Source organism: Pocillopora verrucosa, chromosome 14 (assembly GCF_036669915.1).
Source record: "Pocillopora verrucosa isolate sample1 chromosome 14, ASM3666991v2, whole genome shotgun sequence".
Lineage (NCBI taxonomy): Eukaryota > Metazoa > Cnidaria > Anthozoa > Scleractinia > Pocilloporidae > Pocillopora > Pocillopora verrucosa.
In genome coordinates, this window is record NC_089325.1 from 1,049,494 (window position 1) to 1,067,033 (window position 17,540).

Here is a 17,540-nt window from a genome sequence, read left to right on the forward strand (position 1 = left end):
CGATCCGTTCGGAATAATATTACAAGGAATGGATTATCATTTCCTGTATAATATGGGTAGTTTTCTTTGTAGGCAGCACAGTCCAGCGTTGCATTGAAGATGCAGGTTGAGGATTACCGTATTAATACTCTCCCTGTTCGATTGCCAGTTGAATAGATGAGATTTGGTTTAGTTTAAAAAGAAAAACAACTCCAGTTTAAGGGATTTAGTTACTGGTGGCAGAACAACCTGCGTCCTGAAGCTTAACACTGTATGTCGAAAGCCTGAAAACGTGTCGAACAAAGAACTCCTTGCATGGTCACAAATTACATTTTGCAAAGCCAAAGGAGCAACGCGACATCATTCATAATTCAACTGAATTTCCAAATGGAAGTGACTACAGAGTCACCGGCAGTGAAAAGTAATTCATTTTGGAGCATAAATGACTCCATTACCACGGATACATCAGATGGCTTCAGCTGTCAGTCGAATCAAAGCGATGGCTCCATAACAAAAGGATTGAAAATATTCTCCTACTGTGTCATCCTGCTTCTCTCAGTCTTTGGGAACTCTCTACTGATCGCCATTATCAAGAGAAACAAGCGGATGCAAACCATTACCAATTATCTCATCGCTAACATGGCGGTCTCAGATATATTAATAACAGTTTCAGCCGTCCCTCGACAAATCACAGAAATATTACTTGGTCCTCAGATTTGGTTGATTAAGGGAGATTTTGGCTCTTTTCTCTGTAAAAGTGTGTCTTTCTTTCAAGATATTTCAACAGCAGTGTCAATTTTAAGTCTCGTCGTCATAGCCATCGACAGATACAGAGGAATTGTGTTCCCTTTGCGAAGACCACTCATAAAGCCGGCTAAACTCTGCAAAGTTATCATACCGTTAATATGGCTTGTTTCCATGAGTCTACACGCCGTTTATTTCTATACTTTTCGCGTGATAACAATCAATGACAAATCATACTGCAGGTTGAGCTGGGCTCCCAAGTTTGATCAGAAGAACTCTCAGGAAATTTATTATGTCATATTACTGGTGCTCCTGATCGCTATTCCAACATGCGTACTTACGTCGCTCTACTCCGTTATAATCCTGAATCTCAAAAGAGGAGGAATTAAAAGATGCAAAAGTCTTTCTAATTGCATAACGTCCCAGAGGCTTAAAGAGGACACAAAGGTGGTGAGGAACATCCTTGCAATTCTGTTTGCTTTTATGGTTTGCATTATCCCAATTAACGTTTTTGCTATCCTAATGTACTTCGTTTGGGACTGGAAATTGCCCTGTGGTATGGAAGGTTTTGTTTTTGCCGTATATTTCATCCTATATCTAAATGCTTCGGTGAATCCTTGTATTTATTTCACTTTCAATGAAAAATATCGTCAAGGTTTGTTAAACATCCTAAAGGCCTTCATTAGGCGATCAAAGCCCAAGGCAGCTGTCGAGAGACAATCAACTGAATCCATGACGTTAGTAACACCACGGAAAACATCTTAATCCGATGTAACATGGAAACTTGAAATTTATTTCTATTGTAATAATTGCCTTCAAAAATCTTATTGAAAATTTCATGTTTCCATGTTTTCCTTTCAGGGACAATACCGGAAACGATACGCTATATCTCTCCCTATGAATTCGTTTCATTACTACTTTTTCCTTTCAGTGTTTCGTGCTCAGAAGTAGAGACACCACCTGAACCATCGATAAACGTGAGTTCAGCGCAAGAAACCTCGAGCTACGAAAAGATTTTTTATCTATTTTTCGAGACAAAATATCTCTCAGGGGTAAATGTTATGACAAGAGTCTCAATCCATAGCTCAATATCTAAAGAACGTAAACACTTTCAAATTATCAATTAGATGACTCTGGAAAAAAAAAACCAACTTATGACAGTGCTATTTATTCAACTTCGACGTGTTTCCAAGAGTCATAATTTGCCCAAAGAAGGAAAATATTGAGATTAGTCATCGCATAGATAATTTATTTAAATTCAATAGTTATTTAATTGACACGATTACCTGATTCGCACATGAAGAATCGAACCTCAATTTAGAATTTGTTAGGATTCTCCAGCACAAAAAAACCGAATTTGGTTAGCTTGGCGTTAATATAATTCATATGCGACAGTTTCCAGCAAACAGCTAAACCAATTTCGACAGAAGATATTATGTAAATACATTGAGCTCAGTTGTCAAATAAAGATGTTATCCATTACTGTTTGATGAGCGTGGGAAAAGAACAATCGCTGAAAGGTCTGACGTTTAAATTTTCGGAGAAACCAATACTTTTTGTGTTCCTTGTTTCACGCACACGAGAAACTAATGACATTGTACTTTATATTGCTGCAGTCTGCTATAACATCGCTTCTAGAGGCTGATCACGAGCTTTATGTCTCGGAAAAGAAATCGATAGATATTGACAATGTGACTGTCAGGTTATTTGTGGCTTGACTTATGCGATGGGATGTTCTTTAAAGATAAGATTAGAATTTCGGTGGCCCATGTAGTAATTACTGTTGATTGAATTGACTGTCGAAATACATAATAATGATATATGTAGACTTAATATCAGTTTGGCAAAATTATATAGCTGCAAGATACTTGCTTGCACTGATTTAAATAACTTAATTTGTTATAAGACTTTCGACGGCGTTCCAAAAATCAAGTCGGTATACCAAAGCCAGAAAACGGCGATTACGTTGGAATATCAGGTTAATTCTTACAGATTTTCGCTCTTCCCTAATCAAAACACCTTTTCAGTTGTTCCAGTACGTTCATTTAGCTGCTTGTCACGTTATTACAAATGCTCAATAGGCCTTTCGCAGTTACCGACCATACGGTACAAGAAACACCTTGTCGGTGAGCAAATGCGCACTTTGACATCCAAAACAAATAGTTTCTTTGTTATGGATCAGATATGAATGTTCAAGGCACAAGTTTGCCCGCCAGCTAACGTATTCTTCTGTTATGTCATCGCTAGGGGGCCAATGGCATACTTTTCGATGTTGAGAACGCATAATGTTGTCGCACAATATAAGCGCAGAATATAGGCACAGAATATAGTCACAGAATATCTCCATGTAGGGTTACTAACGGCTGAGGTGCACGAGCATAACTAACCGAATTAGCAGAAGAAAACATGCGCGACAATAAATATAGCATAACCAGAAAAGAAAGGAATATTTTTTCTTCTTGAAATGCTGCTTATGGTTGTGCGCTATTCAGATTATTGAAAGTAACTAACTTCGGTTCATGGCAAATCGTGAATCATGCAGGGAAAAAATGTAATTTCTTAACAGAATAATGTAGATTGATACTTCACATTACAATTGTAAACAGCTGGTCACTTATTTCATTAGTATCTTGAACTGAAAAGTTTGAAAATTGCACGCCAGCCTTGGAAAAAAAATTGATTGTTACATCAAATGCGTATGCGGAAAATTGTCTAACTTGTACAATATAAACTGTAACTTATGGGCAATTAAGAGTCAATCGTAAATTATCCTCATTGCGAAGTAAACAGCTTGTAAAAAAAATTGTAATTTCTTAACAGATAATGTAGATAAATACTTCACATTACCAATGTAAACAGCTGCTGACTTATTTCACTTTTCTCATTAGTATCTTGAACTGAAAAGTTTGAAAACTGCATGCCAGCCTTGGAAAAACATTGATTGTTACATCTTCAAAGGCCTCTATATGCGGAAAATTGTCTAACTTGAACAATATAAACCGTAACTTATTGGAAATTCAGAGTCAGCCGTAAATTCTGCGCTTTGCGAAGTAAACAGCTTTTAACTTGTTCGACCTTACTGATTAAACTATGAAGATATAAAGATCTTTAGAGGCAAACTCCACGTGTGGATAAACCGAGATTTTTTTAACGCAAAATAAAGAACAATGGAACATCCGGCTCTGTGGTGTATGGGTCTTGACATTTCATTAGACAATATTGGAGTTGGTAATTTCAATGTCATAATTTGTTATCCATTATCGATGTAACTTAATACGGAACTAAAATTGGAGAGCGTAATTGGTTTGATGAGATACAATATTTTCAATACACGCTAAATATATGCTCATATGTACCAAGGACAACCTACACAAACTACGAACTACGCATTCAAGTACAACGCTTAGTTTATGACTAACCTTCGATCTCCATAATAACCTCGACCAAACGGCAGAAATTTAGAGGTACATACTGAATTGCGGAACTTAGGAAATTTTTGTGATTCATGGTAGACTTGTATTGCGTACGAAATGTTTGCAAGTTTCCCAGTTTAAATACAGCAACCAGTATATCGAGAGTGACAGCAGAGTGCCTCTCACTTAACTAAGCGTTTTCTAGAGTTAGACTGAACAGTTTGCCTCTAATTTTAGCAGTTAATGCGTTTTTCTGTGCGCAATATCTCACTCCAGTAAGGGGCTCCTTCACTAACTTTTGCGCCTGGCACCTTTCAGTCTGAGAAGCTACTTTAAAACTTAAACCTTACGTATAGCCTTCATGACTCTTGTGTAACGGTAACAGAAATGGTAGATAAAATCTTACTGAGTACAACTTGTTGCCGTCTTAATACATACATCCCTGGTCACACTTGATGCTTTACTTCGGTCGTTTTCATAAATGTCGAGGACGCATTATCCGCACATAGACGGATAATGCTTACCCCATTTTGGCCGTCTAGCGTAAAGACGGGTAGAGTATCGATAGGACCTAGGAGAAGTGGAATTTGTGAAATTGGGTACAGATTCGGTTTCCCAGTTTGATCATTTTTGGTGATCATTTTCCCATTTCCGTTCATTAGTTTTAGCATCCAGTGCTGTTTTGTGTGTGGTTTTCAGATTTCTCAGGTCTGATAATAAAACCTCACTCCTGAACCGTGCATAATCATGACCTTTAAATCACAACTTGCCAAATTACTTCAAATAAGAGTACAGGAACACATCATGTAACTTAATGAGACGAAAGCAAACTGGTATTCATGTGATTTCAGAAATGATCCAATCTAGGTTAGTTTTTTTCGCAGAATTTCTCACTACGTTAAAGGAAACTCTGCACACGCTGGTTCTACAGACTTGGACTGTATACTTTCGGTTAACTTGACTTTATTCTTCACAATCCAACATTACACGTCCTGTTTATCGACCTTACTCAATCCCATCTTTTTTGAGTTATAAAAATGCTATGTTTTATTAGCTACGGATACACACACCCAGATACGTAAGTCCGGAGTGGTAAGGTAATTTAAGCTAACTTGACAAAGTTCCAGTTTTGTTTTACACATTCTTGAATGATTCGTGGCCACTAACTTCCTGTTACATCGGCTCGCTCGACAATCATAGTGTTAATCTACGCTTGCGGTTTTACTAGCGACTATTTGATTAAATAAATCATTGTTTAATTTTTCGATCACACGATGCCGGTTAATACTTCCTTTGACATTCTACAAATCAGTGCTAGCGACAAGAAATAATAGCTTACTTAATCAACTACTAAATATACCGAAACAGGAAAACTTTCTTATGAGCACGTGCAAACTTTTCACGACAGTTTTTATTTAAGAATAAATTAATAAACCACATTACACAAACAACACAGATGATGCCCCATGTCAAACCAGGATGTTCACTTTATCACAGACCAAAGGTCCATTCTAACTAGATGGTCGGATAGCTATAACACCCTCGCGTTTCCTCTCTCAGAGAAAACCCCTTACCCTCCACCTAACGTGATAGTTGTTTTTTAAGTCTAGTAATATTTCAAGTTTAACTTTTACAACATAACGAGCGTAATCATTCTTCATTTTATCAACCTGAGCAAAGTGGATATACAAATATTCTGGTAATGTCGTTATCAAAAAAGGATCAAAACAAAACCATATTTGTTTCTCTATAGCCACGTAGCCACTTTCTCGACCGGGTTTTGTATTAGCCAGGTGTACAGTTCTCTATTTGTCAATTACAGTTTTCATTCGAATCATATCTCATTTGAATTTCTTTCCCTCTCTTTTTTTTTCCACGATTATTTCATAGACCTGGACTTGACCTGGCTGGAGTAGATGATTACAAAGCAAAACATCACAGCTCATAACACCCTGTGTAATACACTTGGCCACCCAATAGTTTTACCCGGGACTTATATGTCAAAATGTTTGGCTACTCGTACGTCACAACTTGGAAGATTTAACTCGATAGAGACCAAACAGCTTGCCTTTAATAAGTAAAGTCAAACATTAGCGAATATGTCGAAAGGAGCGAAAGCATCTCCTCTTCTTAATAAATAAATTGCGTGAACAATCTCTCACACTTTGAAGGAGAACAGTATCGATCGATCAGTAACAGGAGAACTTGCTCTCTTGCAATTGTCGATATGCATTCAAATTTATCATCTAAAGGGAAAATGGCAACTGCAACGTCTAAAATCATTCGGCATTAGGCTGATATGAGGTCTTCGTTGTATTACCTTTCAGCTGCTGTGCGTTAAAACTCATTTGGTTTCGCACTAGCAGTTTACAAATAGACAACTATGTTCAGTCCAACTAAGCTTTAGCAAAACCGAGAAACTTAAGTCCTAATAAATAAAAATAACGAGGTACTTACGGTAATTCAGTGCTCTTCCGATGTACGTTCATCTCAAGCGTATGTAATAACTCAGCGGAAGGTCCAAGTGTAACAATGCAGTAAGTCATCCGGTAATAGGTAACCAAGCCATCTGTTGTTTCTAAAGGCTTGGCCACTATGTCACGGTATTGTCTGAGGTATAAATCTTAGGACTGGACACTTGGACTGGAGAAAGGGACGGTTCAAGAAAATTAAATAAATGAATCAATGTGAGAGCGAGCCTCGGCATCAGTGACAAGAGATCTTAAAAAGGTTATCCGTGCCGTCATGGTCCTTAAACTAGCTGTGTCATAATCGTATGGATTCTGAGCCATCATTAGTTTGGCAATAACTGAGGCACATGTGTCAGCACTTGCCGCAACATCCAGTTATGCGGATTTACCCAAAAGTTCACCGAAGGATGCATTAGTAAACTATCCAAGCGATTGGCCAGCTGGCGTGTATAACGTGAATGAAATTGAAGTCCGTGTCTTCTTAATCAAGATTTCTCTGCATTTCAAATAGAGCTCACATCACAATTTGTCAAGAAGACATAACCCCAATTAAGAGGTCCCGGCAACCAGCTCTTTCTATTGAAAATCACTAATCCGATTTGTCTAAAAATTTCATTATTTGATGACCTGTGGGGCGTACATCAACGTAACGATTTTGTCCACCAATGGCTAACAGAAACCTTTTGAAACTCAGTTTTTTGCCTGATACACGAAGTCTTGTTTGTCTGTGTGTTTGTTTCTTGTTTGTAAGCCATGTTTTGTTGTTGTTTTGTTTGGTTGTTCAGCTTATTCTCAAGCATTTTCTTCGCGAGCGAAAAGCAAGGCAAGACGATAAAAAGGTAGCCAAAAAAATAATTTAATTATCAACATTATTTACATACCGTAGTAATTAATCCCTTACCATAGCCTTAATAACAAGTTACAAGTTCACTTTACTCGTTTTTACGGGTTACACAAGCACCATCTTGCAAACGTTATTACAGTTTAACCCCTTAACACCCTAACTTTGATACTTATATTCTGCACACTGTTCTCTTTACACTTCCTCCGACAAGGAGAATTTGTTTGACAATCAGAAGCTTCCTAGATTGTTGATCATTTCCTTTATTCTCATGACCTTTACATTTGATTCAAGGATGATACTGTAAGGAGAAATAAGAAAACCATTCTATGTCATATTTCGTTTTCTTCTTCTTCTTCATTTTTTAACTGTAAATTTGTTGCTTTAGTAAACTGACCAGCCATCACCAACAATGTTTCTAAATGTTTGGATTTCTCGTACTAATGACTAAAGAATCACACAAGAGCAGACACTCGACAAAGATTCTCAAGAGTAACGATAAAAGAAAGTAACAGTCAAAGCAATCCTTGTCTTTCTTTTGAATGATATTTAGTAAGAACGATGGAGACGCTGTTTTTCTTTTCTTTTTTTTTCCTTTTTGGCCTTTTTTTTGGTCTCACATCTTAACATTTTTCAATCAATTTTTCGTGTTCCCTTTTAATTCCATCCATCATTCATCTTTTAATGCGTTTAATAATTTTAATAGTTTTCCTATTGTCAATTTCACATTCGATCAGTTGGTAATTCATTAACTATGTTCCTCTTAGAGATATTAACCCTGACAAAGTACTAAACGCATTTACAAAATATAGACATCTAATGGGCGTCTATTTCGAACGACTACATGTATATTCAAAGAGTTTCCAAATAAAAAAATAAATCATTCAAAAAGGTTCAAATCAGTCTGTCTGACTAATAAAACAAAAAACAAAAGGAAATTTAACAATGAAAGATGGGACGATGGGTAGCTCCCATCTCGGTGTACTTCTATAACTCGCTAACGAATTTTGACTTATGCCTACCTACGGTCTTCAACACACTAAAATGTATGACCCTTTCACTCCCAAGATGATCCACATGTCAATTTTCTACAATGTCTGCCATTTACTTCTGATAACTTGAGCAATAAGAATTTGGTGTTACATCAAAGGATATCATCCCTTTATTGATCTCTCGCTTTCTTCTCATCACCCATTCACCGCTTGATAAACGAACGAATGTTGTAAGAAGAAATTCCTACTTCGTCATTCATGGGAGTAAAAGGGATAGCAGTGATAAAACTGTTTTCTTTTTTTTTTTTTTTTTGTTTTTTCTTTGTTTTCTCGCGCACGTACAACGAAGATAAGAACGCTTTTGGATCGAATGTTAGAAACAAACCATTCACTCACAACGGCCACCAAAAAGGAACCTACAAGAGCTTCAAAAAAAAACAAACAAACAAACAAACAAAAAAAAACAACAACTACAAAACACATCCATTCGACAAAAAATGTGGAAATGTCTTGATTGGTTTTAGCTTTTACATGTAATATTAATGCTGCACAACGAAGCCTTGTTTGTCTGCCGGGGTCGATCCATCTTTGGGCGGTGCAATCCCGAAAAAAAATTTTTTTAAGAAGATACTCAATTGGAAACTGTTCTGAAAACAATTTGCGCTGGTATTAATGTCTACAAGCTAGCGCTATGGTTTTTGTTGTTTGACAGGGGTCAATAAATAGGATTGTACCTAGAACGAGCATTCCCCCTCTTAATTTCAACACAGCAGACTCATTACTGAAGTAATAGCCTCTCCACGAGTCAACTGAACCCCTTACCGACACAATGTCTTTCCAAATACCCACAGTGAAACGGATGCATGGAATGAGAAATTATTTTTTAACTAAGCGGATGTTACACTGGCAAATGAGACGCTTTGCATGGGAAACACTCAATGCTACCTCTAACTGAATTGCTCCGATAAACAATCTCCAGTCGATTATCATGTACATGTTAGTTTTCTCTCGAGTCTGGCGAATCAAAGAAGTACCTCTAGTTCTTTGAAAGGTCGACTCTCTTTTCTCTGATGCCTCACCGTGCCACTGCGCCGGCTTTCTACTCGTCTGATGATATCAATAAGCCTCGGTTGAATGTTTCCGAGAAGCGGTCGTCCGCTAGGGTCTCCGTTCCAGCATGCCTCCATTAATTCCCAACATTGGTCTTCAAAATTCGCCAACCGCTCAGGTCGAACGCCACGCCGAACGGCCGACCACAGGTGATCTTTGCTAGCGCATTGCTCAAATGCCAAGGGAAGGCGGACTGTGCCTGCGCAGATATACCAGAAAAGGACACCAAAGGCGTACACGTCTACGCTGTTGTCATAGCGACCAGAAAACAGTTCTGGCGCCATGTGAATGGGTGTCCCTACGATGGATCCAGACATCATTGCCTCTGGTTTACAAAACCCAAGGTCTGTTATTTTGCCACGGTTCTTCGAGTCCAACTGCAAGCAAGAATACGACAAATAAGTTGTGTAAAAGTTGGAAAATTCGATCGGAAAATTTCGATCGGAAAATTGCAGCTTGGTTTTTCTGATGAGAGAAATCACAGGTCAGGAAAAAAAACTATACGTAAATGTATCATCGGCACCTAGCCCAACTCATTAAGAAATGTTTCGTGTGCAGCTTGCAACCATCGAGTTACGGGGTAAGGTTACGAATCCGATCCTACATAAGCGTTAAAGTCGCATGAGGTAATAGCCGAGTGCAACTACAGCTTTTCGAGTGCTTAGCAAACCTCACAAATGCCTTCATAACTCGATGGCTGCACGCTGCACGTTAACCATTTCTTTTCAAACACTGAGACTTTCGTTTCTGTGTTAATATATTTATCATATAACTCACATGTTCAGATTTGCTTCACGAAAGCATCTAAATGGCTTTCCACGCCGGAAAAAAATTTACAAAGAAACGCTTCTGCGGAAGTTTGAAAGGTAGATACAGACCAGTTTGTTTGTTTGTTTGTTTGTTTTTTCCCTTAGTCTTTCCCGAGTGTCTTTGTTCAACCAGCTGACTACGCTCCTGCTTGCTTAAGTTCGCAAATCTCGAACTCTTGGCTGAAGGCCCGTCAAAGGAATTATCTTTCTTAACTCCAGAAACATTACACGAGCAAAATATCCAGAAGAAAGGAATTAACTTAAAAAAAAAGGTAACATCGACGAGCAAAGTTGCCGCGATAAAACAAAAGCGTTTTCCTACTCCTTTCCTAACGACACTTGATGTCTTACGGTACCTCACCCCTCACAGAGGTAAAAATGGGTGCCAGGGGACCGTTCGATGAATTGGCATCCCGCCCATGAGAGGTGAGAGGAATCAACGATACCCCTATTGGCTTCACGCTACTCAAACCTCGAAAAGCCTCGGCAAGATGGACTTGCCCGCAAATTACTGATCCTGCAAGTTACGGTGGATTAAACTCGACTACATAACGATTCTGGCCTGATGATGGCACTACTATCCAAAATCTACAAGCCTAAAAATGGCACCCCAACTGGCTTGAAAGCCATAGAATGGCGAAAAGTACCACGAGCTAGCGCGTTTGAAGTGGGATTTTAAGAATTGGGCGATTTTGTGAAAGATCAATAGGGTCCACTGTCCTTTTCAGTCATGGTTCAATTTACATACCAACACATTTTTAAGTTTGATGTCTCTATGCACCAGTCCCTGACTGTGCAGAAAACGGATACCTTCCACCACATCAAGTGCTACAAGCAGCCTGCTTTTGTACTGGAGTCCACTCTTGATGCCCTGATAGAGATCCCGCTGAAGCCTGTCCATAACCAACAAAACAGCAGGGGAACTACCTCCTCCATAACTGTAATCAATCACTGACCCTATGATGGACACAAGGCGGTTGTGTTTTGGAATAGATCTGGTAAAAAAAATAATAAAAGTGAAAACTAAAGAAATTCCCACAAAAACCGTAAATGAACCTAAATAACTGTGGCAGGAACAAAAACCCACTGCGAGAGTCACGATCAAAACTTGTCAAATTAAAAGTCTCTTCGTGAAGTAGGATACACAAAAGACACATACCCTTTCACCCCCCAAGAGTGACCAAAATCGAATTTCTCCTTACAATATGACCACAGAATCAAATATTAAGGTAACAAAAATATATGAAATGATTAGCAACTAAAGAAGCTCTTGACTGTTGAACAAATTCTCCTGGTCAGCACCATACAAAAATGTCTAGATAACAGTATAATATCACCACTGAATCAAACTTTAAGATCAAACAAATAAATGAAATATTCAACAGCTAAAGAAGCTCTTGACCTTTGAACAAAATAAATTCTCCTTGTCAACACCATACCACATGTATAGAGACCAGTATAATATTACTACTGTATCAACAACTAAAGAACCTCTAGACTGTTGAAAAAATTCTCCTTGTCAGCACCATATGAAACATATAGAAAACAGCATAGAGGAACGTGCATACTGATATCAGGGTGAAAAAAGTTAACAAGCTACTGGTTCCACAGCACTTAAAAACCTATACTTGATTGGTGAGGTTGTAAAGGTGCTTCTGGGTGTGTGGCTGATATTGACATTATAAATCAGGAAACAAAGTGTAATGTAGGGCCCAGTTGTTCAAAGGCCAATTAGCACTAGCCCAGGGTCAAATTTTAATACAGATTTCTTTATTCCTTTGTTCAAAAGCCCTTTTGGGACAATTTTCTCTATTCTTTTTAAAGTATCCAATAATCATATTTAAGAATTTCAGATTTCACACTAATCCTGAGTTATGGTAACCAAACTTTGAATAACCCAGCCCAGAAGAAGAGGAAACCTTCTTTTCCCCAATCTCATCAAGTCGAAGGTTAAAAATACTGTGGATCGTCATTAAATTTTCAAATTGGACACTAATAGAAGGTTACTATTTGTTGAACAAGTAGAGGAGAAAGTACATGCAGGAAAGCAATCCATATACATTTAACCTAATCTCTTCCCAAAAGACTGTTGTCAAAAACACTACATTAGGCTTGTAAATCCTATACTAAACACTTACCTTGTGTAGAAAAATTCCAGAGCCAAGTCATTCCAGTGTTTATCATCAGGAGGGACAACGGATTTGATGGCACATGGTGAACGACCAGCATAGCGTTCACATGAATACACAACACCATACTGTCCCCTCCCAACCTCTCGACCCATCTGAGGCATTCCATACACCACCACATCTCTCAGAGAGGTGCTTTCCAAAGCCAGTCTGGCAATCTTGGGAGCATGGCATTTCCGCAGACGTAGACGCCTCTCCTCAGTTTTCTCTAGTCTCCCACAGTGATGCGCTTCAAGTATTCTCAAGGATGTTGCAAATGCCTCGTGAGACTTTTGAAGTCGCAACCTAAATTGGGAGCAAATGTGTCTGGCCAGTCGTGTTTCACTCAAGCTGGTGAGCATGTCTTGAGCAATTTTCCTCTTCCAGATACCATCTACCTTTGGTGGAGCTTGACCAGGGAAAGTTTGAAGTGCTTGTTTCATCTTTTCCCACAAAAGCCGAGCTAGAGAGGAACTTGCTCTCACTGTTACCTCAATTTGGTATGCAGAGTTTAGCACCTATCAAAAAAGGCAGCAAAATGTATAACCTCAGATATAGTGTGGAATAATGGTACTTTCAAGGTGATTGCATTATTAAAGCACACAGCCATCGTCATCCTCAGAAACTGTAACCACAACAACTGATACAGGGTGAACTTTTCACCCTTTCACTCCCAAGATCTTATTAGCAACTTTCCTTACTGTCTGCCATACAATTATTTTGATGTTAGTTCGGAGAAGTAGATATTTGATCAACTAACAATCCCCTGATTAATATTTTTTCTATCATTCTCATTACCTGGCAGTTTGATATTGTACACTAGATATTGTCAGGAAAAATTCTGTCTTGGTCATTAATAGGAGTTAGAAGGTCAGTTCGTTAATTCTGATAAGCATCTGCATGGTCATTGCATTGAAACATGCAAGGAGAGCATTTGGTTGCATTCTACATGTAGATGCACAGCACCAGCATTTCACGTTTCAATCCCTCTCACAGATACTTTAATTCATGATTAATTGAGAAATGCTGGGTCAAACCTTTAATGAAAGTATTTGTACAGCAAACAAGTGACAAGACTTGTGCAATACCTAACCTTGAGGCTTTTTAGTCCTGAAATATAGCACAGGAAAATTTAGCTAGGCAGCCAAAAGACAGAATTAGCCATTCCATTGGGCAGAAACGTGTAACAGTTACATAAAACTTTTTGAGCCCTTAGAGGGACCAGCATCTAATTTCCCCTTTCAGTGATACTGCTGGATTATTCCATAAAATCACGAGGATAAAGGAAATGATCACTAACTTGAAAGGCTTTGACTGTTAAGCCAGTTGAACTCCTTGTTAGTACCAAAGGAAACATATACAGGAGAGTGTTGAAAAATATGGAAACTGACGTCAGGGTGTAAAGGGTTAACAGCATACTATGAACTTACGTGTCTTAGGGATGACGTAGCAGATTCTCCGTTTTCGTAAACCCCATCCCTGTCTATCTTCTCCAGGCACTCAATGCATCGCTTCAAAGTTCCCACAAAATTTTCTTGGAGGTATTTGACAGAACTAATCAATCCTTCCGCCACAGAGTTGTTGATTCTTGCTAGGACCAGCTCTTGAATAACAGTAACACAGTACTGCAAATCCTTTGGGTTTGAAAGCTCACCATTAGGCAGCACTTTTACCCCTTCAAAGGTCCGATGCTCAACTTCATCCAAGATTTCTGGCGACAGTGAGGTGATAGTGTTGTGTATGAGGTCTTTGATTTCCTCTTGCTTGCGGCTTGCGCTTTCCATCAGAGCATTAAATAGATCTTCCTCCTTCTCTCTGGCATAGTCCAGCCTACGCGGTGTGACCACCATATCCCGGGCCATGTCAAAGGCTGTAGTGATGAACATACCAAGCACTCTCACATGAGCCTCATTCAGTACAGTTGCAGCTGAAACAACATTGTATTTAAGGACTTGCCGCACAAACAGCAGAAAACAAGGGAAAAGTTTGAAGTCCTCAATGAGATTCGACTTTGGTCGAATGGCTGTCAACATTGAATTGTTTGTTGACTGCTCATTTGCCTGCAGTTTCGTTTCTTCATTCTCCAGTGATAAGTACCCTAGTTCACATAGCTGCTCAAAGATCTTTGTCTTCCCAGGTATTGATCCAGTTTTGATATTGGGGTCTTGGTTGACATCTGCCCGTCTCTGCTCCATTGTCTCAATGACGTAATTGCGGCCTGACTCAGTCATAGAATCAGTCAGCTCAGCAGAAGCATTCCTGTTGCACTTTACAAAGAACACAGCCATATCTGGTGCCATTGCCTTCACTTGACGGAGTTCTGTCTTATCCTTTAAGTAAAAGAGAAACCACATGATAAATTCTACCTTCTTTATCATCAACATCTGAAAAACTGCTTGATGGATAAAAATAAGGAGAAATGCTCTCTAAAGGGTAAAAGGAAAGCAGAGACAGAGCAAGTGAGAAAAAAAATACAATTGCAAAGGCCAATTTTAGTGAGTTCAACTGATATATGAATAAATACATATACATAGCTGAACACAAATTCTAAAATACCTGTAATTAAACACCTCTGATATTACTATTTTAATCACATGAACTACCACAGGTCCCGAGCTGATTGCAGCATAGAATGTATTTCGAAATACACCAGTGTGTACTGTATACGTGAATTCTTTTCCAAAACGAGTTACAATAAGACTTCTTAGATTACAAATTTGTTATTGACAGTACTAAATAGTAAATTGTCTGCATATCATGTACAATCAGCCTTGCACAACATGCCCTCATTATATTGTGCCTTAGGCAATCTAGTTACTTCAACAAACACCATTTTTTTGGGGGGTATTGGTAAATTCAAAGATTCTTTATACAGCATATCTAGAGAGATTCCCTAACAGAAAGAAAAATTTAAACTTTTAAAATGTTCCACTTGTGGTACAAGTTCACTTCCTTGTGTGTTGAAAAGATATCAGGTTTTACAACAGGGACTGTGCAATCTTGAACAAACAGCTGGGAAGATATGATGTAAGATAGGAAAGATAGCAAATTTATTTCAAAGCACGTGAACCAGAAATTTCCCTTAATAAAAATTACTAACATAAAATAAACATTATTTCTACAGCACGTACCAAGAAAGTAAAACAAAACTGCACCCTAATAAAATACCACTAATTCCATTCAAAGCAAACGCACAACATAATTTACACCAATTCTTATCTCAAAGCCAGTTTTTTAGGTAAAGGTTTTCCTTCATAGGGGAAGCCAAAAGGTGATTATTTTTAAGTGATCAAAACTTGTTATGATCGGTGATAATGAAAGACAATAGAGTTAAAAGGCACATATATATATCTCATGTTGTAGTGGTCTCTAATATTAAGAGTAACCCCATAGATTACCACGTTCGAATGTTTAGGGTGAAAATAAAACTTAAATGTATATTTATCTTGAGCTTCCTTTGCCTCTACAAATGTATTTCTAACAACATCCCCTACTGAAAGAGTGAAAGAAATTAGAATATTACTGTAAGTTTCGGATCGCGTCTTCGCGCGCGTGAACTAAATGTGGATAATTACAGGCATGATTATCACAATAAAATTCTAACCTACCTTCTCTGTCAAAACATCAAATTCTATCGCGTAAAGAACAATTGGAAGCACATCCTCGCAACAGGCCCGGAATATGTTGTCGATGTCGCCCTCGTGATTGCTGGGGGAACACACTAACTCTGCTCCGGCTTTCAATAAGGGATGCGTTAACGAAACTTCAGCAACAGCAGTCGCCAAGGCTGGATCGTCTCTTTGTACTTCAGTCAATTCGAGATCAGCTCTTGGAACACATTCCCACGAGCCTTCATAGGCGTTAAGGTTCGCTGCTAATTCAAAACTGTCCGGTAGAACTAGACTGACGTTTGAGATGTTCCCGTACTTTAATCGAATCATTCGCCATGATGTGCGACTGTCTAACTCCCCAACCACGGGAAGAACGGGTTCCCCAAGCAACTCGTTGATCACGCAGACTTTGGCGAAGCATGTTTGTCCTATTACAATGATAGTGGGAGGTTTCTCACAAACCGCTAAGGACTGATAGTCGCTTTCTGGAAGATATGCAGATAAGACGTCTTGACTGAATTGTCCCGAGTCTTGAATTTCCTGAAAGTATCGGTTCGTGTCTCGTTTTATCTGCTTTAGTAGCCTTGAATGCTCTTGGAACTTGCTTATTTCGTAGGGAAGATTCGCAGCCATAGCAAAGAAAAACAAGAGTGCTGGCGAATTAATCAGTCACTGATCTTTTCTAAGTCCAAACGCATCCTTATTTTGGAAGAGCTCTTGGATTACTTCTCGCCTTAAGCAATTTTGGTGTACATGTATGTAGTTCGCTACAAAGATCGCGAACATTCGACCGCAACCAATAAAATACTACCGCAGCCATATATGGTTGTAAACGTCACGAAGATTGCGTGAAACGTGACTAGACCTCGTCTAGACACGCACCAAAGAATTAATAAGATAATCACCAAATATCTAAATAGATTAATGAATTAAATGAAATTTTTCTAGACAGGCAAGTGTAACTCAAATTATTAGCTAAAATTCTTCAGAAATTGCTGTCAGAAACAACCAAAATCAACAACATGCGGGACGAAATGAAAGGAATCTCTTGGGATATGTAGTTGTCAAGAATGTTGTTTATTAACCATCACACCTTTACCCCGGACACATGTTGGCGGCGTGTGGCGTACATTTTAATCATTTATTTATTTATTTTTGAAATCCTCAGAGTGCATTTTTGATTTAATGTATTGCGAAGAGTGTCCTGGTAAGAAAGACCATGTATGAGAGACCATGTAAGAGATGTGGTGGACGATGTACGGTTACGCAACAATACGACGAAATTCTCCTGGGGAAAAAAAAAAAGTACTTTTCCCGTGACTAAGAGATTTAAAGCTGTTCGGTAAGTCCTCGGAATAGGTATACCGGAATAGGTGCGGTTACGTAACAATACGATGCAATT

The 17,540-nt window shown here is 38.6% G+C and overlaps 3 protein-coding genes across 5 annotated transcripts in view; 1 reads left to right on the forward strand and 2 right to left on the reverse strand.

Annotated features, from left to right (window-relative positions):
• LOC131773223 (QRFP-like peptide receptor) overlaps positions 1–6,678 on the reverse strand; it is a 45,095-nt gene extending 38,417 nt beyond the window's left edge. For 2 of the 3 annotated variants that reach the window (XM_066160880.1, XM_066160883.1), the window contains exon 1: positions 6,594–6,678. The gene's annotated coding sequence lies outside the window, so the exon portion shown is untranslated. The remainder of the gene's footprint in view (positions 1–6,593) is intronic. The other variant, XM_066160884.1, reaches the window with a different exon arrangement.
• LOC131773225 (QRFP-like peptide receptor) lies at positions 4–3,065 on the forward strand. Its single transcript, XM_059089211.2, has one exon. The coding sequence runs from the start codon at positions 295–297 to the stop codon at positions 1,486–1,488; it is 1,194 nt and encodes a 397-aa protein (XP_058945194.1). The 5' UTR covers positions 4–294; the 3' UTR covers positions 1,489–3,065.
• A 761-nt stretch (positions 6,679–7,439) lies between the features above and the next one.
• Positions 7,440–16,896, reverse strand: LOC131773218 (dual serine/threonine and tyrosine protein kinase). Its single transcript, XM_059089201.1, has 6 exons — positions 16,136–16,896; positions 13,958–14,857; positions 12,498–13,045; positions 11,108–11,354; positions 9,475–9,927; positions 7,440–7,749 (listed from the first exon to the last, which is right to left on the reverse strand). Exons 1-6 carry the CDS (start codon positions 16,769–16,771, stop codon positions 7,738–7,740), a joined length of 2,796 nt encoding a protein of 931 aa, XP_058945184.1. The 5' UTR covers positions 16,772–16,896; the 3' UTR covers positions 7,440–7,737.
• Positions 16,897–17,540: the final 644 nt, after the last annotated feature.

What these genes read in the sequence shown, in the direction of transcription:
- LOC131773225 (XM_059089211.2), top strand. Translation starts at nt 295, where the DNA reads ATGGTCACAAATTACATTTTGCAAAGCCAAAGGAGCAACGCGACATCA.
- LOC131773218 (XM_059089201.1), bottom strand. Translation starts at nt 16,771, where the DNA reads ATGGCTGCGAATCTTCCCTACGAAATAAGCAAGTTCCAAGAGCATTCA. An exon ending in CTGGAATTTTTCTACACAAG is followed by an intron (nt 11,355 to 12,497) that starts GTAAGTGTTTAG and finishes TTTTTTTACCAG; the next exon opens with ATCTATTCCAAAACACAACC. An exon ending in TCAAACTTAAAAATGTGTTG is followed by an intron (nt 9,928 to 11,107) that starts GTATGTAAATTG and finishes TCTTGCTTGCAG; the next exon opens with TTGGACTCGAAGAACCGTGG.